Source organism: Limulus polyphemus, unplaced genomic scaffold, assembly GCF_000517525.1.
Source record: "Limulus polyphemus unplaced genomic scaffold, Limulus_polyphemus-2.1.2 Scaffold2417, whole genome shotgun sequence".
In the NCBI taxonomy this organism is placed as follows: Eukaryota; Metazoa; Arthropoda; class Merostomata; order Xiphosura; family Limulidae; genus Limulus; species Limulus polyphemus.
Window position 1 is genome coordinate 121,383 of NW_013668027.1, and position 27,129 is coordinate 148,511.

Here is a 27,129-nt window from a genome sequence, read left to right on the forward strand (position 1 = left end):
TATTTAATTAAATAATGGACCAAAGAATATAGACTAATAACATGCAAAAAATAGACAATTTCTCCTAACTCTAAAAATTTTTCAGGCTTTCTAACTCTGCGACAAGAGCCATAACAAATTCATCCAAACTAGTCGTTAAATTTCCCATGGGAACAAAGCTTGTACTCTGAGTGAAACTGATACTTATCTGTTCAGAACACAACATTATACAATACGTCATTTGATAGATAAAAACCTTGACTTTCTATTGGTTATATATAATTAAACATGAGAGAAAACTATTAACAAATCCTGAAAGAGAAGATGTGAGAGGTAGGTGTGGCAGGAGGGGTGTGATTTTCTATTTGATAGCTCTGTAACCAAACAAAATTGAAGGCTATAAAAATTATGGTTTGTCTGAGCAATGACGATTTTATAGTGAGTAGTTTATGTTTAATTTCATATATTTTGGAGGGGTGGTGGATAAAATAGATGAGAAGATACCTAGAGAAAATGTGTCATGCGTGTCACACTAGGAGAAATTCGGAATTTTTTTAAATATTGCCTTATGGAATTAAGAACTGAAATCTTGTATATTATTAAAATATGGATTATTAGATAATATTTTTTGCTCTACTAATTGGTATAACATAAAAAGTAGTTTAATAAAATTTTGAATGAAAACTAAACTTTTGTGTTATGTGCAGTAAAGTATACTTGTGGTGATAGGGTTAACTGACTCCCTGAAAGAGTGATAAGTAGGTACACTTTATAACAGGTGAATGAGTAGTATAAACTATGAAATAAGTTTGAATTTGATTAAACTGAGTTATAGCAAAGAAATAGACAGATTGGAGACATTGTGCTGTACAAAATGAAAATAATATTTATTTAAATCAGTAGATAAACACCTTAGAATGAATGAGAGCATGTTCAAGTATACTTGACTTAATACTCTTAGGTTAGCATCTCTTTCACATGTGTTAGTAATTTTCTTTTGGTGAAACCAATACAGCCTTGCTAACAGTGAATACAAGTAAATTTGTCAACTACAAAAGATGATTGTGAAATTGAAATTTGGTCCTTGAACTTAAAGAAAAATCTAAGCCAACAATTAGGCTTAAACACATACTGTAGATATATCTGTGGGTATACCCTACAAATGATATTTTTCAGCTGACTCGTAATAATCAAAGAATATTTGCCTATATAAGGAAAACTAATAACCAATGGATATTTAGGTAAATCATTTATATAGGGTAAAACAACACTTCACTTATTTATATAACTATGAAGTATGTTATCAATGACATAAGTAGAAAAACATTTTTACATAAGAATTCTTTGATATTCATAAGTTCTTTATCTTTATCATACATGTTAGATATCTCATAAGTATGATGAAGTAATATTTTTACTTTTTTTCAAAATGCTCAGAATAAAACTTGCAAAATTAAAATACAAGCTTGGAAATGATTTTTTGACATATTTCATGTTTGAATTGTCCACTGCTTTCATTCATTAAAGTGTTCAGAAATGGAAGTTTATGATCCTGCTGTTGTTTAAGAGTAAACTTCATGTTACTATGTATATTGTTCAAATTGTCTCCTAGTATGAGAATTGTGACATTTGCTCTCTTGGTATCGTCTTTTCTCTTATTTATTTACCACACTTCCAAGAAGTACAAAATTTAACATGAATTAATTATTATAATATTATTATTACTCAGACAAGGCATTTTCACAGCATTCAATCTTATTTGGTTACAGAGCCATAAACTAGAAAATGAGACCTCTCTTGCTATGCCCACCTGTCACATCCTCTCTTTCATAAATTGCCAATAGTTCTCTCTGATGTTTAATAATATTATATATATATATATACGCAATAGAAAGCCAAAGTTTTAATCTATCAAATGATGTATCATATTACATTGTTTTCTGTTTAGAAAGCTATCTATTTTGCTTCCAGTTCAAACTATTCTCACTGGAAACACCTCAACGAGCTTAGCTGAATTTTTAACAGCTCTTGTTGTATTATTAGAAAGCCAGAAAAACTGTGATAGTTATAGGACATTCACTTTTTACATGTTGTTATGCTGTGTTCTTGGGTGCATTATTTAATTAAATAAAACATTATTTAGTGCATTAGTACCAGTAACATAAAAAGTATGGTTAAGTTTCATTGACAGTCAAGAGCAAAAAAAAAAGTACCATATTTCTTGTTTTTTATATGTATTTTTTATTTATTATTATAAAGTAACTAAGGTATAAAAATTGAACTTTTTAGGTTATATAAGGTCAGATTTGGTATAATAAAGAAAAATATAATAATAATTTTGCATGAGGTACCTTCACCAGCAACTTGCAAGTAACCCATGCATTACGTAATGTGATAAGGTAATGTAAGCTTACATATTCACCAAGTGATTTACTATTTTTATGGTGGGATTATTAGTTAGACAAGGTTCAAAGGGCAATAAAACAATAAAATTTAAGTATAAACAGATGTATACTGTTATGAGTTTAAAGCTATTTAGGATAAACAAATGTCCTTACATATTACAGTTTGAGGTCATCCTAGAAAGAAAAAAGGTAAGTTACATTTATTTCGTATTTTTTATGATAGTCAAACTGACTGATATCATACAGAATTAGGATAGAGAACATAACACTTAAAAATATAAGGTTTTACTGGAAAAACTTTGAAATTTATATAAAAGGTTTTGGAGATTACACATATTAAATTTGAAAATTTTCAGATGAAGAAAAGTATTTTTAATCTTAACATGAAAACACTTTTTATTTGGAGCAGTCAACTATTTGACTCCATAATTTCACAGAGAAATTTTTAGTGAAAATACTTCATTGAAAATTCTGATTTTTTGTCTTAAAAAGACTTATAATGTTTACTCAAAGCTTGCAACATTTTTAAAAAATACACAAAGCATATCAGAAGTTATAGTATGGAAACTATCAAGGTGAATTTGGAGTCCAAACTTTGCCAGATTGACTGAGCCTGTAGTGAGAGTGTTACTTAACTGAGACACTCTGGCAGCAGGGAGCTTATTATTGGATACACTTCAGCTGAAACAGTCACTTCAATGTCACCCACTGTGGTGATAACCATTCTGCCTAGAATTTAACTGTGTTTTCCTAATTATAAACAATCGCTGCCACAAAGCTTAAACTTGAAGTATGGACTGTCCAAGGAAGTGCAGCTTGATTTCTAGAGAGAAAGGAATGTTTTGTGTATTGGTTCTACCTATGTAACAGATTGATAGCAATACATCATACTTACTCCTTATAACATCACAGAATGCCACCTATATACTTGGAGGTGTTATGAAATCCTTTTTTACATGTATTTTTCCATTTTGCTATCTCCAAGCATTGACAGCTCAGCATTGGATAATTTTACTGCAAAGATACAACTCATCCGTTTTGTAAGCAATGTAGGCTGATAACTTGTATAGGAGATCCGTTCATAAGAATCCTATACTCAACAGAGATCAGAGATAATTGCATTTGTGATACCACTGATGATGAACCAGAAATGCTCCTTCCTGCTAACATTTAGCTTGTTACTCTTTGCCAGAAGAAGGTCGATGTTGACTTTCTGAAGTGATGGCGTAATTTGTGGTGCCTTATAAACAAGGCACTAAGGTGGCTGCATTTGTATGCACTAAAAACTGTTCTTGTATCATTATAGACAAATATCAAGACATGCTAAAATTACTGGCTAACCAACTTAATCATCATTTTTCTGGGTGCAACCAAATTGATGCACCAACCCTTGTTAATAGCCAGACCTTTCTCAGAGTCTTCTAGTTTAAACTAGCTGGAGAAACTTAACCATAGTTTCTTGAAATATCTCTTGCATCAGCTGTTGCATTAATTAGAAGGGAACTTGCATTTATCACTCTTATTGGACAACAGGATATTGGCATTCGTGAATCCAATGACCCGTAAGGCCAAATTTATAGCAGAGGCTTCCTTCCTCATACTAGGCTTCTTCTCGAGAATCTTTTAGCTGTGTTTGTAGTGAACCATGACAGCTGGGTATATGAAGTCTTGATGTCTAATAAAGCATAATTGAGACTGCATCCCAATACCTGGCAGTGTCTGTGGAAAAGGACCTCTGAAACTGTTTATGAACATAATCAGCTATTGAAGCAACATTTGTTGGCTTCTTCATCAGCTACCACATCCGGTTTAACATGACAACAGAAACAGTCTCTGTCAGAGATAAAACACCCCTGAGACTCTTTGTGTCACATGGATTTTCTCAGTAGTCCATCTGCAAATTGATTGATGAGAAACTTCATGATCCAAAAATGACATTCTGTTAAGGTAGCTGATTTTCCATGGCACTGTTACTTTCAAGCCTTGGAACTCACCCCTTTGATTTGACCTGTTTTGCATCGATTGAAACTTTAGTCCCAGTTGCAAGGCTTCTACTCCATAAGTTGCATAATTCCATTCAATTCTAGACCATTGAAACACAGTATCAGGCCAAAAATTATCCAGCTATTTCAAGTAATGTGTGCCTGAAATCTTGTAGGAATCCAGAGACTCTGTAATTACTAGTAGGTTTTACCTGCTTAGTTTTCACCACTATACAGCAGTTGCACAGAGGGGTACTTTGCATATTTGTACTGCCATGTGGCTGAAATACCAACAGTATCTGTTGAATGCCATTTTAGTCTAGAGATGTTTTTACAAACATGGCCTTCTTTGGTATAGCTATAGAAAGGAAAAGGTATGGTAGTTGGCAATTTCCAAAAACCTAAAGTCCAAGGAAAAACAGTAAAGAAAATTTAGTAGTTAATCTTCACTCTCACAAGAAAGCTACTCATTTAATTATTTTAACTAAGTATCATCCTTAGAACAATAAGTAAATAAAACAAAGTATGTATCCATTAACTAAAAACATTACTTAAAGAAAAATGCTTTATGCTCATCATTATTAAGTATTTATAGGACTTCTATAACATATAAACCTTAGCATTACAATTTAATAGAATAGATATCAGACTTAAAACTTTTTTCCATAAACAAACACAAGTACTTGCATATTTATGCATTTACACATTGCAGTTTTATCTAAATAAGTGAAATAAAGTGTGTATTGAATTGTGTACAGATGAGTTTGAATATTTTATAGTAAAAACTATTACTAGACATGAGAACTTTATAAAGACCAACATTTTGTATGTATTTTTTTTTTCATTTCCTATATTTTTAATTTGATCATAAGTAAATAAATTATGGTAATACACCTGTTAATGGCTTCATCTATAAGTAAGCAATGAAAATATTTTGATAGCAAATCAAGCCTTGTGCTTACTTTATTGTTATTGTTTTGTGTATAAAATATTGAATCATACCAGAAGTGCATTGGTTTTCTTAAGTAGTAACATTTTCCCTGCAGATGTATGGATCTATGGTAGGAATTACAAAAGATCCAGTCAAAGACACCATCTGGGCTTTTTCTGAGATGGCTGTTTATAGATATAGAATTACTAAAGAGGAAAGGTAAATACTTTTTCTTTCAGTTTCATTTAATTTAACTCTTATCAATATAAAAGTTTTTTCCATCTATCTATTCTCTTCCATTGATTAGGAGGGAAAAGGTGCATTATGGCCATACATGTCATAGGAAAATAACTTAACTTCTTGGAATGCCAGGAACATGAATACATTTTTATCTGTAAATTAGCTTTCCTATTATGTGCCTGCCTCATGCTTATTGGAACCTTTATAAATAGTTTATAAACATATTTATCTTATGATTACACATACAGACAAACATATAAAAAAACTGAGAACAAGAAACATGCTTATTATTCTTTTGAAGTAATCACTACTGTGAGAATTCAGGTGAGTGAAAAAAGGAAAACTGTAGTTTTTATTGTTCAGCATTACCTTTGGAAAACCATGTAACATGTTGGTCAAACCACCATTTGCCCTCAGGGAGCAATGAATGCAGAAAACTGTGGTTTTTGTTGTTCAGCATCACCTTTGGAAAACCATGTAACATGTTGGTCAAACCACCACATGCCCTCAGGGGACAATGAATTCAAATTGCTTTTAACAACAATACCTTTCAAACAATGTGCTTTCGTAACAAACAGCGCCATCTACAAACAAAGTCTAAATGATTTTTCTTAGTATTTGATAGTCTGCTTGACCTAGATTATATGCCATGTGCCCATAACAAACATCTTCTTATTGGACATACCTGACAAAAATTCTTGTGTGATGTGTGTTGCTTCAGTAGACAGTTATTTACTATTATATTTTGTTGGTAATATGTTGCCTGAAAATGTGTTTTAACTGTTTCATTAAGCCATTAAACTGTGCTGCCTAACCTATGGAATGACGTTTCTTTATATGTATACATTGTGCTGTAGAGTTCTTGGCATATACAAACATCATTTTCCTGCCTCTCTGAACAGACATATTTGCCTTCACTATGCATGTAATGCATCCCTGGAGAATCTATAAGTTTTCTAATGATTTTATTGGATGTTGTGTAGATCACTTGATAAAGTTATGTGATACGAAATTTTGGGATAAACTGTAGGATTCTCACATCTCTCTCCTAAGGTTCAGCATCCTCTACAAACAGAAGATTGGAAATAATATACACACACACATCAGGAAATAAACAGTTATGACATGCATGTATTTCATACACAATTATGAAGGAATAAAAATGAATAGAGTTACACTTGCAGGACACTGGAACTTCAGAAAGTCCAGACTATGTTCATCAGGAGAATATAATATTTTTTTTTAATGAAAGTGCTATTCAAACTGAAAGTGATATTTAAGCTAACTTCAATCGTTCACCTCCAGCTGACACAGCCACAAGTATGTGTACCTCGCAGCAATCACTGATACTATTTGTATCAAGGTTGGATTGTTTAAAATATGAAATTCTGTGGACAATTAAGGATGTTACATTACACTACTACTTCAACTCATGTTCAGATGTCAGTCTACTTTTCACAGAAATGTTCTCAGACTCAACAATTGCAAAATAATTTTCATGAAATATGTCTACTTGAGTTAGTTTAGAATAGCACCATATCTGAAATCTATTCTCACCAAGAAAATCAATGACCAAAATTGATATGTCTTGCTCTTTGATGAAAGCTTAGATCACAAGAACAGAAAAAAATAGATGGATATCCATGCACAGATTTGGGATGATGACAAGGTCCATATCAAACTATCAGTATATGAATTAATAACAACAATAATAATAGTAAAAATAATTTTAATACTGCTACCACTATTTTATTTATTTTTTCTTTCATATAGTCATAAAAATAGATAAAAAGTTAATTAGAATATACCTTCTGTGTTACTTTCTTTTACTGACAATACACCTTCAATCATTATAGAAATATTTAAACATGCAAAAATCAGCTTATTTGTGGAATATTTATTTATTTATAACTATGACCATTTATTTCTATAGACATTAGTAAATATAACTAAACAAAAGACAAAATTGGTATTAGAAGTCTATGTTAAACAAAACTTCATATTAACATATACCTGAAGTTAACAATTTAATCATTATAACACAAAATCATAATATCCTGTAATGTTTTTGCACCATTATTACAAACAATCACTTGCATACATGATAAAAAAGTGAAATTAATTATAATACTAGAGGAGCATTCAGTAGAGTGCATACCTCTGCCATGCAGCATTTTAAAGAAATTATTAATTTCCCTTAGTTTGAGAATTGTGAAGTTTTTTCTCTAGGCATCCCCCTTTTTGTAATTTACTTACCACCCCTTTTATGGTTTCTATTTCAGTACCAGTTTTGCTCCCATGGAAACCTTATCAACTGGCTTTGCAGGATTTCTAAGAACTGTTGTCATGTAGCTAGAAAGCCAGAAAAATTATAATAGTTATGGGACATTTCATTGTTTTTGCATATTATTATTATTATTCTTTCGAGCATTACTCAATGAAATTCATTTCTAAAAGTAATTACAATGTAAAAATAGGAAACCTTTTTAGTTTGTTTATTAAGTCTTTCCACATAGTTTACACTGTTAACATCAATAGTTAAACATTTATTAAAACGTTAGTTACATTTCACTTTTCAGTTAACACTATTAACCAATACATATAGAATATTTTTCTCCAGTATAAGCATTAACTTCCTTTAGTAAACTACATTAATTTAACAAGAGAGGTAGCAATTCTATACTTACAACAGAGTTGGACTGGTATACTTCTGGAGGTTGGAAATTTTCATATTCATTGTGGCTTGAAACTTTTATTTTTCCCAAGAGATAACTCTCTTCCTGAGGATTACTCTCTTCTTGGAGATAACTCTCTTCATGAAGATAACTGAATTTTAGCTTCAAACACAAGTTTTTAAACCATGTTTTCTTTGTATTCTTTCAACCTTCCAAATAGTATTTCTAACTACCCGCAAGTAATTCTAACACTTTATTGGTCAATCTCTGCAACTTCCCGGGCTAATACAATACAAGAACCAAAACTCTCAAGTAATTGGTTACTGTGATGGTGAGTGCTCCGGTTGCCTTTTCACTTGTACTACTACACTGGTCTGGAGTAACAAATCTCACATCTAAACACCGATTTGAGATGTTATCATAAACTTTTTTAGTAGCTTCTACAGTGCTACTAACTCAGCATCAGTAACTTATCACTGTCAAACTCATGACTAGCATTTTTCTCAGTGTCCTCGCTGTAGCCTCATTTTTTATAACTCTTAACTCGTGATTCTCAATACTAACTAACCCGTTAACTGGGCTTTGTCTAGTTCTTGACCTAATTTCGTAATATAGGCGTCCTTACTCGTGCCAATTCTACATGTATAGGACATTCTATAGCTTCTTTCTTAACTCTTGAACATTAAAATACTAAAGCAATTGTAAAATTCCCTCAAAAATATCCAATTACTTCACTAGGACTTAACTGTGTAGTGTCATCATGATTTTTCCGATGTCTTTATCTTATTTAGACATTATTGCAACCTTCTGAAACTTGTGGTCAATAATTAGTGTAGAAGCAAGCAAGTAATAGTCGAAACCCCAGCATACTCTAAACTATAAGCAAACATTTTATTTGTTCATTTATCTTTGCTTGTTTTCTATTTGTTGTGCATGTTAATTTATTTTCTTCATAACAAACCTACAACCTGCTCTTTTGCAGATACTTATAACTTCTTGTAAGACATTAGTGTATCTGAATACAACATTATTAATACATCAGAACTTAATTCTTTTAATTAAAACAGTTAGATTGTTTCATGTATTAAGTTTGCACAAAATCACTAATGTTATTTTAAACCTTTCACTCTTTACATGTAAATTAATAAGATTATTCAACAAAGAAATATGTGTATTTTTAGCATACTTTTAAAGTGGTTCTTTTATTACCTATTGTTTTTCATGTATCTTAAGTCTTTTAATTCCTGCTATGGTAATTACATCTTTCTCTAGTTCAGTGATTTTTGAAAGTTGCTATCTTCATTGCATGAAGTTATATACTGCTTCATATTAATTGTTTGTTTCTCTGAAGTTGATAAGTATTTGTTCATAATGTATTGGCCCTCCAGTGACTCAGCAGTAAGTCTGAACTTAACACTGAAAATGTTGATCATTTTGCTACTGTTTCTTATTGAACACTAATAATAAGTTACATACTATGCACATGTAACATATTTGCTATTGTATATCACTTGCATTTTTTATAAAGTATTTGATCTACTTATTGAATGTTGCTTATTTTCTATGGACAGTAACTTTGCATTCCTACTTTCACTCTTTTTACCAGTATGTCCATTTTCAAGTTGTCATGAAAATTTCTAATTTTTTGTTTTGTTTTATCCATTTGTCAGTCTAATCAGTGTTATTGTACTGTTTGAAAATGTCCCAGATTTTAAATATTTGTATGATATTTTTTGTTTGAAAATGTCAGTTATGTCTATTTTACATAATTATTATGATCACAAATCTGGAAAAATTTTAAAAAAAAGTTAGGGAATTCAAAAAGAGGACAAGTAGAAAGTTGGAGAAAATTAAAAAGATTGTCCCAAAATGTGAAAAGTCAGAGAAAAATTATGCATGCTTTACCACTGTGTCACAAGTCCCACTGGAATTTAAAGGATTTTTAATCCTTATGAATCTTCTTTCCAGTTCTTATCATTCTTCTTTGCCCATATCCAGCTCAGTGTCTTCTCTGCTGTTTCTGCCAGTTCTTTCAGATACTCGGATCATCTCTGACTTGACAGCCCAAGATGTTTCAGTAGGCTGTATACTGATGTACCTGTCATGATCAATGTATGTCACTAAGCTCTGCATTAAAATGTGGTTTACAGTTCAAATTTTTCTATTATTTGAGTTTTAAATCTTTCATTTCAAAAGAAATCTCAGACTTCGTTTTTCTGCATCATATAATGTGTCTGAGCTCCAAATTCTACACTTCACAATTTCTAACTTCTAAAAAAGTTTGCTGCAGTTCCCAACTAATTATAAATGCAAACTATACATAATTACAAGCAAGAATCTAAAATTTTAACCTCCTATTTTCTTTATTTGCTAAGATCAAACTTTGTCAAACTTACCAGAGAAGACCTTCCCCTCTCTCTCTTTCTCACTTTTAAGATTGTTTGCAAATCATAGACATGTTTTTAAGCAGTAGAAAGAACGGGCTCTTTTCTAAATCGGGCTTTTTACTATCCTTTTTAATTTGATGGGGAGAGTATTCACTTGATAGAAATGTCTTGATGTGTGATCATGTCTTTGCTGCTTTGAATGATTAACAGAATGTTTTTAATCTATTCATAGCTTACTTAGAAAGCCAGATAAATTATAGTAGGTTGGAGACATTCAATTCTAGTGTCTAATATATTTTATATGTTATAAAGTGCATTTTTAAAACTATACAATTTTTCTTTTCGGACTCCTAAGTTTGTGAGACTCAACAAGGCTTAGGGGAAAATGTAGAATATTTTTTCTTCGATACTTGTTTAATACTAGAAATCTTAGTTTTTGGTTTATATTTCTTATGGTTGTATTTCTTTTATCAAAAATAAAAAAATTATAACCAGCTTAGCTTAGATTAACAAAACTTGAGTAAAGTAAAATATCTAAAATCACATTATCCTGACAATTGTGTGAAATATACTAAATCACATTAGCTCTATGGGAAACAACTAATATTCTTCTTCTGTTGTTTATTGTTTTTATGCAACAATTACTGTTCCAGTGGTACAACATACAGTAATAAAAATCATAAAATTAAAGAAAGGCTAATAGTTGAATGTGCCATGATAAATGATTTGACAGTTTCTGATCAATATTGAAATGAATGCAGAGTAAAAATGGTATTACTCATTCTATTTCTATGTTTACTAAAAGCTTTTTAAACTTTATGAAGATAGTAAATTCAGAGTTATAGTATGTATAGTTTCACATTTCCAAGATTGGTCAAATCAACCAACTTCATTCTTTCAGGGGTAAAGTGTTCTTCAGTCCCAGAAATCAATTGTCTTTATTTATTTCCTTGAATAATTGTTTTTCTTCATTTGTTATTAATGTAATTCATATCTAGTATCTTTGCATTTAGTTCTTGAGTTAATGGACTCCATCTGTAATTGTACAGTTAAATAGCCACTTTCACAGCTTTCTTTTAGTTCTATAAAGAATGAACTAATTTAAAGGTACTTACTCTTTTTTTTTCATAATTATGGTGTCTTATCAAATACTCCATTAATAAATACATAATTCTGATATGGTACATCACCTCTTCTCACATAAATAGCTATTCTTGTTCAGTGCTGCCCTCTATATGCAAAAAATAATTTTTGCATGCCACAAGCCATGATGCCTCCACCCATCTGAAACTGACTGATTTCAATGTGTCTCACATGCAAATTATCATGTGAGTAGCCTCCACCAATAAGAGTGCAACACATGTGACTCCCTCTTTTCAATTCTACCGAACTATCACTTCTCGTTTGACACTACTGGTGTTGTAACATTTAGTTTGTGATCTCTTCATGTGTTTTATTTTAAGTTTTTTTCTGTATCTTTGTGTTAATTTCTCTCAATAAATTAACTCTTTATTAATAAATAGTGATATTTGTAACTCTTTCAGTTATTCTGAAGTGGAATTATTTTATATTTCTACTCAATTACAAAAACGTTTTATTTGTTTCTGTCAACACATTTGTGTTTGGTTATTCATTTTGCATTGTGAATTCTACATTACCACTACGGTGGTTATATGTTCTATTAGCACATTTACACATGCTTTAAGTCACAGTACTTTGCAGGAAGATTTTTGGCTTTACCTTGTTGGAAGATTTATCATCCAGTGAAGTGACCTCCATTAGGCCTCGCCTCGAGTTTGTGGGCCCACACATTTTAGCCCATTTACACAGGCTTTAGGTTGCGGTACTCTGCAGAAAGATTTTTGGCTTTACTTCATTGGAAGATTGATCATCCAATGAACTGACCTCCGTCAGACCTCGCCTTGAATTTGGAGGCCCGCACATTTTTGCATACAGTCCACTAACTTTGGAAGGATAAAACATTATATTGTTATGGTTTTTAAAATAGTTAACTGAACTAATGATTAATCTGGAAGTATACCACAGGTAATCCGAAATTAACACACACTTGTTAAGCCTAAGCTAACAAGATATTTAACTTAATTAGCAATTAATCCACAAGTAGAACTACAGGTTAACCGAAAATAACACAAGTGTTAAGCTTAATCGAACAGCGCAGGACAAAGGATATCACTAAGCTCTAAAATTAAAATCTTAACCTAACAATAAGTATAATAATAACGAAAATGAAATAAATGGTAATTTATAAAATGAAATAGGTGTGTGTATTAACAATAACTTATGTATGAGATGTGATGTATGGAAGAAAAACAATGTAGGTAAACGAATCACTGATATACCAGTAAGATGAATGACAGGTAATCCTAAAATAACAAAGACCCCTAGTATCAGTGGTATAATAGAAAGGAAACAACTAGGCCTAATTTCTAACCTGGACTGTACTATGAGTATCAACCAATCTAATGAAACATATGTTATAGAACTCAAATAACTACAGATAATAATATTAAAAATAAAATTGTTCGTTGTTCTTCAACACATAACATGTATTACATATGTTTCTTTCACTACCTAATTTCTTACCATTAATTTTGTTTAATCTATGATTTATTCTTCTTACACTTAATTTTGTTTGTGTGGGCCCTTGGGGGCTGAGGTTCATCCTACCTGCTCCCATTATTACTTGTCTTCCTCCTATAAAGGACTGAACCCATTTCAGATGGCCCAGATTTTGTCAGTTTTCTTCTACCTTATCGTGGATTGAGTTCCAGGCCTCTACTGCAGAATTTGCTAGGCCTATCTCATTTTGTTTTGTTTTAGACACATTTCACAGTATATTCCCCTTCTCCTGCTTCATTGTTTTCAAGGTTTTTCTTTTCTTCCCTGATCCATTGGGTGTGAATTGTGATTTGATTGGCTTTTTATTCCTTATATCTCTCTTCCCATCATCAATTCCTGGTGTTTTCACTCCAATCATGCACCTTTCCTTTTCCCTGCATATCAAACCTATCATCTGTTGGAGGTACTTACTTTGCCTAGCACTGGGACTACACCTGTTATGTTCATCTACCATTCTCTACTTTGGGTAGCTGTTTCTTCCTTGTCGGGTTACCGTCATTCACCTGTAGCCATCCTTCACTCTTTCATGAGACTGTGACTGGGTAAATTACCTTTTAGTATATATACCTTGTATTTTTCATGGCCATGTCCCTCATTTTTCATTATTGATCCCACTCTGTAGTGAGTGGTACCTCTCCAGGCATACTTAAAACTAGTAAAAGCTGCACTGTAAAGCCATGATGACTTAATAATTGTAATTCCATGGCCACTGAACACACACTGCTGAGATGGAGTGTTCCACAAGATCAAGATATATTTGCTTCATTATAATGCTCATTCCAGACCGTACTCACCCATTGACTTCATGGATAAAGCAGAATGGGATAGCTGCCCATCCATGCCATGCCTTGTATTGAATAAATTGGTATGGTCTGCTTTTCAAAATAGGGTTTCATGGTCACCCATTGCATTGTATCATGTATTGTCCTTCCTCTGGACTCTCAACTGCACTTTCTCCCCCAATTTCACCTAGTGGAGTTTGAGTCCTTACCATTTTCCAGTTCCAAGCCACTGAGGTAGTGGACCATAGAGGCATCCTCCTGAATATGTTAATGAAAAACAAAGAATATATATCTATATGTATACTAGATATACAAACATGATGACAAAACCATTCAGTTTAGAGTAGGGTGGTGGTGTTCTGCTGGTGTAGATGATGATATGTCCTTCACTTTGTAACATTCATCCCCCCCCCCCCATGGATGTCAGTCCCCAGTGGCTGAGTTTTGGACTTAGAACTGAACCAATCAACATATGCCCTCACACATGTATTACAGATGTCTCTATTCCCTCACTCATTTATACTCTTGTTACTCCATCCGTGTTGTGGATCATAGTGTTCTTATTATTCCGAGGATGTTACTGCAATTGGGTGGTTCCTGTACTTTTGATTTTGAGTGAGATGGTTTATATTACTCAGCCATCTTTTCCATGCCAGATGTCAGGTTTCCAGATCAATTAATCAATTTCTCACATTGCTATCATATGTCACATTCATAGGTTGGGGGGTACAAGATTCCTTCTGGTCTCATGAACTTGAAGTGAAGGTGGTATGATCCTCTTTCCTACCCCCACCAGATGGCTGATTTATGAATTGTAGTTGACTTACCAACGGTATGATCCTCATCCTAAACCCCCCATAAGTTCGTTTTCAGTGGCCTGGGTTTTTGATATAGTTGACTTATCTTGTATGGTCTGTCATGCCCTAGCTACTCTAGACCTGGAGTCACATCCTTTTATTCACACCAACATTTATGTATTATGGGATTGAAATTCATGTATAGTGTGGTTCAGATCACTATCCAACCATAGTTATCCCTCTTGGATATGCTTCTCTGTATTTCCACCCTTATCTACGACACATTTTTCCACACTGGACGAAGAGTATAACTGATACAGAAGTGGTGCGGTCTCCCATGTATGATCTTCAGCTGCGAAGAAGTCTTTGGGAGTGTCCTCTAGATGCTTTCAAAGGATACTTCTTTCTTTCTTTCCCTCATACTGGTCTCTCCATCTGTTCAGTGAGGGATTCTAGCTATTTATGTGAGAAGAGGTAATGTACTTGGAAGTTATAATTCTTCTATACTGAAAATGTATTTCTGATAGGCACTTACTCCCTCTCACACTTTCTACCCTTCCTCCCCACTGAAAACCGGTGCTTCCATTTTTAGCCTAAACTCAAAGTGATAGTTCAATAGAATTGAATAGAGGGAGTCACATGCATCAAGAGTATGTTACATTCTTATTGATGGAGGGTTGTTACACAATGATTTGCATGAGAGAGACACATTGGAATCATTCAATTCCAGATGAGTGGGAGCATTAAGGCTTGTGACATGTACAAAAATTTTGTTTGCATACAGAGGGCAGCACTGAAGGAGAATAACTATTTATGTGAGAAGTCATAAGTACCTATCAGAAATATATTTTCAATATAGGAAAATTATAACTTTTAAATTATGATAAGCTTGGTTTTTTTAATAGGTATTTGAATTAAAAGTACAGATGCTAATGAGTACATCAGTTCAATTTAGTGGATCACACTTAGTCATTTCCAATTATGTACGCGGTTAATTTGAAACATCTAAATAGATTCTCTACAGCTTTGTTACTAATGCTAATGAGATATTAATTTCTATGGGTAAGAATGTGAAGCAGAACCTTTTTACACCAGACCTTGACAATCTGGATTACTTTATTTTCCTTATACTTTCAAAAAGAGCTCACCACTATTTGACCATCTATCCTGTTCCAAATTCAAGTTTTTAATGGCCAGTGTCTCTTTGATTCATAAGATGTAATCATTTACAGCAGTTCTAATAATTTTAAACTTGTCAATATTTAAAGGGAATATCACTACAGTCTAACACATGCTTGATAATGTTCAACACTTCTGCATATCCTGGTAAACTGCACTTCTTGAATCTATCTGTCAGTCTTCTTGAAATAGATCCTATACATACTCTATAACATTCAAAGCATGTATATGAGCAGATAAAATTTTGGCCATATGGTTTACCTATTGTGTTTTTAAACATAAAATAGTTCTTTATTCTATTGATGGGTTTAAGGGTGATTCAAAGTTCTACATGCTTATAAACATTGCACAATAAAGTTTTAAGTTGTTTATTTTCAAGGCATATTTACTGGTGAATGGTTGTGCTATATAAAGAATTTGTTTTGGTACATTATACACCTCTTCTTTAGGGGTGGAAGCTTTATTGGTGTACTTGTTGATTATGCTGGTTATTACTTTGATTGGAAAAATCATTCTTACTTAAATAACATTTGATGATGTTTATTTCTTTTCTGAAAGTTGTTTAGTTAAATGTTCATTATTTTAATTTATTATAGGATATGAAGGTTTTAATTTTCTTGTGTGATTTAGTTAGAAGACAGTGGTTTTAGTTGTCTTGTCTTTGGAAATTTAATTGTAAATTAAATTGCTTCTTGCTTTCCATAATCCATCTAATGTATGAGGACAACAGTTTTCAAGTAACAATTTCAACAGTCTGATTACACAGAAATACATAAGCATTTTGTTTGGTGACTTGATCGGAATGTCTTTTTAACCATATGAATATGGGTTGAGTGGAATCCACCCAGCTCGGAACCACAAATGTATCCATGAGAATAATTATACTATTATTTTTGATAATGTGTGTGTATCTTCAAAAATTTTCGCAGGTTATTGGTAAACATTACAAGGATTTTGTACACAAAATATCAGGTTTTTAAATTAAGTATTAAGGTCTCTTAATTAAAGATTTTTTCGTGAAATTTTGTTCTCTCAAAATGTTGACAATCCAATATGCAAAGTAATTTTGATTTTAAGATTAAAAATACTTTTCTTTGTCTGAAAGTTGTCAATATTCGTTTGTGCAATTTTTATATCTTCTAAATAACTATCATAATATTTTTTAATAAAACTTTATATTTTATCTGTTATTTTATCAAACTTAACTTTATATGGTGTTAGTCGATTGGACCGACCTCGCAAACATCATAAAATTAGGAAATAAATCTAAATTACCCTTTCTTTTGTTCTAGAAACCACAAATATTTATTCTTAATAGCTTAATTCATGCAACAGTATACATCTATTTATATTTATAATTTTTTGTTTTATTGACCTTTGAATCGTGTCTGACCAGAAATACCCCGACACAAGTTGAAAATTACGGGGAACACATCAGCTCACGTTGTCGTATCGAATAGCGTAACGTACAAACTTCTTGCTAGTATTCCCTATGAAGATTTTAATTATTTTTCTTTCATTATCTTACCAAATAAGTTTCTATTTTTATGATTTTAGTTAATTTTATAATAATAAATAAGTAAAACAAATGACCTCATAATTAAATATCAAACACTCTTTTCATTAAAACTTTATATTTTATCTGTTATTTCCTCTACCATAACATTAAACTTGATTCTCCAAGTTGTATAATGAAAATAAAGGTTGCAATGTGCAAAATAAAATATATAGTATTGTTATATTGATTGCAAAGTTTCAAAGAGTTCATACTTCTCACCTTTTCACACTTATTTTCTGTTGTAATTTTATTGTTAAGTGCTGACTTAGAAACTAGATGAAGCAGTATTGATAACTGATTTCCATAGTAAAAGTCCTGAGAGTTTCTTCCAATTTTTTCATGCCTACTTCCTATGTTTATTTACAATTAGTGGCTGAATTAGAAACCTGCTGAATATAAAGCAGTGAATCACTTCTCCTCACTTAATTTGACACTATGAAAATCAAATAAGCTCATGCTGCACAATTCCCTGAACTTTCCCTGCTTTGAAAACTTGAATAGGATTTAACAACATGTTGAAAATATAACGGTTTCAACAATAATTGTTTAAGGTATTATAAAATGTTTATGTTATGACATTGTAGAAAGTCTGATGGATGATCCAATAAAGCAATAAGCCAATGCATCCTGTGGAATCTATTAGAATCCCAGCTCCAAGAACACAGTGGGGTACAATTTGCCAGCTTCTTTACAGTACAGTGGTTGCCACAAGAATTTTCCAATGCACTTTATATAAGTGAGAAAAAATATTTATGATATGGTTCTGTACAAAATACAAAGTTGTATCCAATCTAATAAACTTGTTAAGTATTTGGATGCTAGTTAACTTCCTTGGTGGTCGAGATTTAGTGTTGATATAGGTGTAAATGTGTGTAAGTGCTTATGAACATCTTGTTTCCTATATTACCATGCTTACACAGTAACTAATAAATGTGTAGTTTCCAGTAATATAAATATGGCTCATTTTCATTGGGCTAGTGTTCTTGGCTTAGCCTTCTTGATTGTAACTTTAGAAACAAATTATTCACCAGCGAACTGCAAGTTGTACCATGTGTTTATGAAGTATTACCCACAAGCAAGTAAACTTGATTACCATAAATTACATATGTGTATATATATATATATATATATCTTATTAATATTATTTCCAAATAAATACTTAAATGTCAGTTATTTTTCTTCAAACATAGTACAATAGATAAAAAATATTTGGAAAACAATGATCTCTATTACTTATGATGCTACAAGGTTCTTGTTTGTACTGGTTAGCCATACTTGTTAAGCCTCATCCAAATTCACATGTAGAGATGGAAAAATAATAATTTTTATAAACTTTATGTAAGTATTTTGGAATACAAAAATTATAAATTACAATACTGATACCCCAAAAATCCACTGTAATTTATCAGGCTTTCTAACTAAATTGTATTTGGGTCTAAAAATATATAATTTCTATTCACAAAATAGCCTTGATCATAATACTTCAAACTTTCCAATGATATAAGAGCTTTCCTCTCATACATAACTTAGTAAAAGTGACAGAATTATGTAGAAGAAACATATAGCTTTTGATTGGTCATAAAGTTATAGGTATAAAAAAACAGGCATAGATAAACAAGTCTTCTTAAGTGATGAAGTGGTGGGTGGAGCCAATATGGTGGACTCAATAAATATTATGATATCTCAGCAAATATAAAAGGTAGGAGGTTCTTATTTTATATTCTAGCTTGTCAATATCGGAAATTTGAGTTTATAATTCATATGAAATTATAGACGTTGTATTGCAGGCATCATAAAATGTAATCTGACCAAAGCTAGAAGATGAAGTACCAGTGTGGCACACGCAAAAATTGATATTTAGCAATTTTGTTTATATTTACTCTCAAATTATAAGATTAACTAATGTATAATACTAAAATTTGAATTAAAATCTACAATTTTATACCAAGTCTATTGACAAACATTTGTAAAATAGTAGTTCAATAAAATTTTGAATGTAAATCTACAAACATGATGACATGCCCTCTACCCCTTAGCTACCCATAATGACTGGGTTAAGGAAAAACTTGAATATCTGTTTTATCCTCCTGCTGCTGTAGGTATGTGACAGTTGGATGGGAGATGAGTCTGGAAATCTTATCATGGTTAATCTATATCCAATTGGCTTAATTTCCAGATGAAGATCTTTCTTGATTATGTTGTGTATTGTTGCTTGGAGCTCATTAAAGGCTTTGCTACTGGCCTTTTCATTAATGGGGTCTCATTGTTACCAGATGCCACACTTTTCTTACCACACCTAGGGTTTGACTTGTCACAGGCCTTTTTTTAGTTGTTTATGGTACCCTAATTGATCCATATTCATTTGTTTTCCAATACTATTAAGTATAAAGTATTTCAAATTCTAAATCCCCGATCTGAACACATCCTTGTTAGCTGAGTGTATGAATACGTTTCCCAAAATAATCAGTTTGTTGGTGGCATTACTTTACCTATCATATAACAAATAATGTCAAAATGTAATTCTGTGATTGGCATGTGTCTTGCTTATTTGCATACTAAAACTCATACTATGTTATACTCAACCTTCTGTAGAATATTATCAGAATTTGTATGGTGGTGTAATGAATTTAAAAAAATAAGTGATCATGCAAACATCATAAATTCTCAAAATATTTGTATATTCCTTGTGATTATTTTTTCCTGAAAGAAAATGTATCCAGTACAATGTCAGTGATAAGTGTAACAAAGGTAAACTGTATTTCATTTGGACTTGAATGCAAAATGCTAAAATTAGATATTGGTATTAAATAATTAAAAGACCTTTTTACCCATAATTTCTATAGATATAAATCTGAATGATATATTTATTGACTGGGTATGGTTTATAGCATGTAATCCATTGTCTGTTGGAAAGTAATGGGATTATTTTCAAATTTGTGTAAAACACGGAAGTTATGTCTTTATATATGCATCTTCATAATGCTGACTTTACTTATGACTTTAGTGAGGCTTTTGAGCTGTAAAAAAGTTGCACTGTGTTGTAAATTACATAAGTTAAAAATAGTGATTTAATTTATGAAAATTGCATCAAAAATCTAATTGTAATGTAAGATGTTTAACCCATTTTGTACATAAAACATATCAGGCTGGTTCCTGACAAGTATCAATTATCCATCAAAAAACGAAATTAAGAATTTGATCTTTTCTAGTCTCTTATGAAGCTGTGGGGTAAATCTGCTTGTTGCATCAAATGGCAATAAATGTCAAAACAGATATATATCTGGTTGCTGCATTTTAAGAGTTGATAATACATAAAATCCTTAACAGCAGTGTGTCACCATTCTTTGGTAAAAAACTTAAAACTTACCAATTAATATGGTGTAACTTTAATTGCTCAAACTGGTATGATAATTAATCTTAAAGCTTCCACACTGGTATTAATTGCAGATTAAGAAGAGTTCTTAGTATTATAAACCTTTTTATTACAACATCCATAAACTACACTAGTTTGGTTCTGCTCTAATTATGATTTCCAACATAAAGAAGTACTTACTGTTGAAAATTTCAGGGTGTTGAATAATTTACATTTATTTTGTGTTAGAAGTGTTGGATGCATATACCAAACAATGGTGACACACTGTTGGATGCATGTGCCAAAGAATGGTGACACACTGTTGGATGCATGGTACTATATAAATACATAGTCTTTGAAAATGAGTTCATATCTGAGAATCTTGAAATAAATGTAAATAATAATTTTACTATTTATGTTAGACTGTGCTTTTTGAATTAGCCTGTCATCTGCTAATCTTATGATTTTTATATATACCTAGGTATGTATGGGAAGTCTACTTAGATAAAGAAGAATATGAATTGGCCAAACATTATTGTAAGGTAGGTTTGAAAGTATTCTATTAGGGTATTTGAATTAAAGAATTATTAGCTTGTTTTCACTTCACATATTCATTAAGTGTATGTTACTTAAAAACTAAAGTAGGACCAGGAAAAATAATCTAATTTTTTGGTATGAATAAATTATTCTAAAAGTTCTGATGAATCACTCATGTAATGAAATGTAAATCATGACTTCTGTTGAAAAATAATTTTGAAATTACATCATAATAAGATTATTCAAGTACAAAAGACCTTAATGAGGCACCTTCTATTAGTGTAACAGCTTTGATTTTTTACTGGTTGTTATAAGTGATTAGTGGGACACATCAGTGCTCAGTGTTAGGACCTTTGCTGTTTTGATTTACATCAGTGATGTAAATGAAGGAATGGTCAATAAGTTATTTAAATTAATCAATGTTATTAAGGTTTTGAGGGTTGTTAGCTGTAAGGGAGATTCTGCAGCATTATAAAGGAGTATGGATTATTTGGTGAGTTGGGCAAATAAGTGGTGTATGGGTTTTAATTATAATAAATAAAAGGTAATGCATGTGGAATATCATAATTTGAATTATGAGTATAATTTTTATGGAATAAAAGATCTTGGGCTTCTAGTTGATAAGTCTCTTAAGCCGTCCAAGCAATGTGCTGTTGCTAGTGGCAGGGCAAATAGGATTTTAGGTTATATCTAGAGAAATATTGAATACAAGTCTAAACAGGTAATAATTTCATTGTATAGGTCATTGGTTAGGCCACAATTGGGGTATTTGTTCATTCTTGCTTGCCTTGCATTGGGAAGGACATTCAATTGTTGGAAAGGGTTCAGATGAGGGCTACTATGACAGTACTGGGATGGAAAGAGTGTCATATGAGGTCAGCTTAAAATCTTTGTAAATGTTTTCTTTTCAAAAAAGAAACATTAGAGAGGATCCAATTGAGATGTTTAAGATTGTTAAGGGAATGAATAGTGTTAATGCATCATCTTTTTACACATTTGGTGAAATGGTAGGACTAGAGAACGTAAATATAAATTTTGTCAAAGTAAGGAGTTTTCTAACAATGTGATTGGCCTTTGGAATGTGGTGGATGCAGTTGATTTAAGGGTTTTTAAGGGAAGACTTGATAAATATGTGAATGATAAGGGTTGACTATGAGTGTTTTATTTTTATTTTAAGGCTTAGTTTAGTAGATGAGATGACCAAAATGGATCAACATGTCTCTTGTTGTCTTTCACTTGTATGTATGTATATGCATATTTTTTTCTAAGAATGTGATGCTACTTGAGGAGGACAGTTTATTATTACTTTATTCCTTTGTTTATTTAAAGAATAACTAATCTATAATGATATATGTCAATATTAATAACTTCAAATTAATTTTGTAGAATGACCCTCAAAAATTGGACAAGGTCTTATCAAAACAAGCTGATGACTACTACAGCAAGAGAAGGTAAGATCTGAGTGCTCTTGGGATACTTAGGTAAAGCTAGACTAAGAAAAGTGCATATTTTTCAAGATTGTATTCTAAGAACAGTTGTTTATCCTTCTACATAATGTTACTCATGATGAATTGTCACTAAAATTCATCTGCAATATTGCTTTCAAACACTGAGATATATAAATCATAATTCTTGATTGCCTCAAACATTAGAATTACCATGAAATCAAAGTGAAAGTAATACACACAACACATTGTATCAGGGTGTGCACATGTCCTTGAAATTCTTTAAAGTCATGTAAAATGAACTCAAAAAATTATCAGTGATAGAATCTTTGATAAACAGGTATTTTTCAATCATGGTCTTGGAAAAGTTCTGAAATGTTTGTTTTATTTTAAAATAATGAAGTTCTACAAGACATAATTAGATTAATTATAAAAAATAAAAGATTATACATCATGTTGGCTGATATGAATCGTGTGCTTGAGGAGACCTGAGACTTGCAATTTCTGCTGATGGGCACGCCTTATAAACAAAAGAAGCCAGGAAAATGTAACTTTAATCCTGACTAGCAGAATTTGATAGTCCTGGTAACTTGAGTATGGATCTTGGAGAGTCTTTGCATTTTCTTTTTTAAAGTCTGTATGAACCCTGAGATATGTAAGAGCTTTTCTTGCATTGTATATGCATGGTGATATAATAATTTATCTATAGTATTCTGTCACTTGGGGATAAAGGACTCCAGGAGCTTAAAATATTATGAAATTAGGAGTAACTGTGAGTATAAAATCTAAAATTCTAGTACCTTATAATTGCATCATTGTATTAAAAAGAATTACAGAAATTAAACTTATAGTTATTCTTCCAACATTACAAAAATATAAATTTATTCAAGTAAAAAAGTTTTCTTCATTTAATTTCATACATGAAATTTTTAAAAACTGCATATTTTGATTTTGGGTTGATTTCAACTTGCTTTAATTGAAATCATTAGTGTTTGTGAATTTCCTTAATTTTTTCTAAGTATAAAATAACAATAGTAGCCCCATGATAAATTCCATAATATTTTTGAACAAATTAACACTGATTTTACCATATAACTTGAATGCAAATGTATTTTTTATCAACTTCTCAACACCTGTTGTCATGGTGTGATATAATTACCAATATCTCATGTTGTAGAAGGCAAGTGTCCTAAACCTGTAATAAAATCTCTCTTTTTTTGTTATTTTGAAATGTATAAGTCAGTGTGGTTTCTAGATTAGGGAGATTTATGTAGAGATCAGAACAGAATGATAGAAGATTAGCTGTGATGTGTTGCTAGGAGAAAAAATGTTTGTGAACAATTTCTAGCACAATTAAAGTCCTGATTTGTTTTATAAAAAGCTTTTGAAAAACTTGGTTTATCATTTCACCCTTCATTTGAATTATGATTTTGCAGTATGGTTGGAAAAGAAATGATTTTCATTGAACAAGATGAATTAGGCTTAATTAACCCTATCAAAATGATATATGAAGATTGTTAGTATGTTACGTAACTATCATGAATTTTATTTACAAAAATGAAACTAGTGGATGAAGTTGTTTAAAATTTGATAAGAATTTTTTAAAAGTATGTAGTTTCAGAAAAATTAAATGCTTATATTGATTTTTTCTACTATTTCTAATAAAAATTCGTTATTTAATGTAGTTATTTCTACTCTGAATAGTTCACCTGCAATGTGATTTTCATTTTGAGTATACAAATACCATTTATTATTTTACAGTTTTCACATTTCATTTGCATAATCTCTAAAACCTCTTATATGAATATCTAAAGTATTTTTAAGGTGAATATATTTTATTTTCCATTTTCTCTTCTATATTACTAACTCTAGGTATTATCATCAATGTACAGTGCAATGAAATGTTTAAAATTAAGAAATGGAAATATGTGCTTACATTTGTAGAATAGTCTTAAAATATCTTCTTTGGGTCATATGCATAATTTCACATCTTTATATTTTCACTAATAATTTAATTTTAAAGCTTTATTTTCGTTTCCTGTTCTTTACCATTTATTAGTTATGCTGACACACATCAACGGGTACCTGCGGGTGATAGAAAGGTCTGAATGGCAGAGATACTTTAATCTCCAACAAAACTTTTTGTTATTCGCTTGGTAATATAAGCCTTGTGGAGTGAAACGAAGCATTTGTTTTATGAAAATTATTAAAACTTTCAAATATGAATTTTAAAACACAAATAATGCATAATTAACTAAAATAGAAAAGTAAAGCTTAAATACAATTTAACTGTGTATCAAACTAATACATATAAGTAGAGAAAAAAATAGCAAAGTGCTAGGGAAGACTATCTTCAATAATGGACTTTGATATGATATATCCATTCACAACTCCAGTGCGCATGCTCCTAGCATCACGTGACTTCCTTGATAACTTCGCTCTATGCGACGACTGCAAAACACACACAATTTACAGCTCAATGTCACTACTGTTCGGTTGACTCAATTATCTATATATCTCTGGCTTTCTTTTCCAGGCTTGTATATTAAAAAGGAGGGCATCTCAATCAGACTAGAGTTGCTGGGCAAGTTCATAATCCTTCAAGAAACTCCAGCACGCATGCTCGTAGCATCACGTGACTTCCGCTGTGGTAACAACTCCTTTCATCAAAGTCCACACAGACAGGTTCAATTACTTTAGAACACCTTTTTACAAGACAAATTATTCTCCTTATTTCTATTAAACTGTGAAACTCACTTTAAGATATCACCCATTAAGGCTAATCATTCATCCGCCAGCTAACTTCACATTTTCTAACTTTTTCTGACAGAACTTTACTTGACTTTCACTTGGTTGCCTATATTTATAGTTGTTCACTGAGGCCTCAATCTTTCTATAAATTCTACGAGCGATGCTATAATGTAACAATATTCACTTAAGATAACAAGAAAAAAATATTCGAGTCATGTGATGTCAACAATATTAATGAAGCCTAGACGACAGTGTAATTGCAAACACAACGTACGACTCGTATAGAGTTACGAAATGAAATTTGTCACAACTAATACTTTTAAAACAATCAATCTTCAACACTCATATCATGAAACTAAACAATCATTGAATATTAAGTCACAAAATAAACTAAATAATAACACTTACACTAAACAGTCTTTTATATTCAACAGTGAGTAGCTCGTGCGTAATATAATTAGATAACATAACATGAGTTGCACGTTTGCCAAGGAGTTAAAACTTATAATGGTGTGAATAGTAGTTAGATAGGGTTCAAAGGGAAATAAAACAATAAAATTGAAGTATAAATAGATGTATACTGTTATGAGTGTAAAGCTATTTAGGATAAATAAAGGTAGTTTCATGTTACAATTTGAAATCACTTCAGAAAGAAAAAAGAGAGTAATTTAGATTTGTTTCAATTTCTTTTTTGGTGGTTACAAGGTCGGTTAAATTGACCAACCTTGAATAAAGTTATGGTAGAAAAAAATAGCAGGTAAAATCTAAATTTTTGTTCATAAAAATGTTTGAAGTTTATTTAGGAGGTTTTAGAGATTACACAAATATAATTTGAGATTAAGAAAAGTATTTTTATTATAATGTGGAAATCACTTAACACTCGGACTAGCACATAGAAATACTATGTATATTCACGGACAAATCTTTAGTAAAAATACTTCATTAAAAAAATCTGATTTTTTTTTTACAAAAGACTTATAATGTTTACTAAAAGCCTGCCAAATTGTGCAAAGATACACAAAGTATATTAAAAGTTATAGTATGAAAACTATAATGAGTATAAAATGGTTATGAGGTTAGTCAATATGACCAGCCAGAGAATTAAACAAAACTTTTTTTATTCGCAACTTTAAAAAAGGACAGCTTGCTTGTAATTTTAGTACTGTAAAACAGATATTTTTGTTATATGCCAATAATCATAAACACAGTGAAGTAACATGCACTGTTTTTCAAATCAAAACAAAAATATAATTTACAGTGGTATGAAATAAAAAGTTTTACAAGAATAAGTGGGAATAATCAGCACATTTGCAATGTTTATAATGTAAGTAATAATTAAAATACAACATTTCATATTAACACAATTAACTGTCTCACTGTGGGCTCAGTCAGTTTTGTCGAGTTCATGATCTGAAATTGAGTTTCCATACTATACTTTCTGTATCTTCATGAAATTTTGCAAGCTATCAGTAAACATTATGAGATTTGT

General features: G+C 31.2%; 1 protein-coding gene across 1 annotated transcript in view; it reads left to right on the plus strand.

Annotated features, from left to right (window-relative positions):
* Positions 1 to 27,129, plus strand: part of LOC106466901 (vacuolar protein sorting-associated protein 18 homolog) — a 172,377-nt gene that overhangs the window by 116,950 nt on the left and 28,298 nt on the right. The window contains exons 14-16 of the mRNA XM_013927208.2: positions 5,413 to 5,516; positions 21,389 to 21,449; positions 22,831 to 22,895. Coding sequence (XP_013782662.2) covers positions 5,413 to 5,516; positions 21,389 to 21,449; positions 22,831 to 22,895 — 230 coding nt within the window. The remainder of the gene's footprint in view (positions 1 to 5,412; positions 5,517 to 21,388; positions 21,450 to 22,830; positions 22,896 to 27,129) is intronic.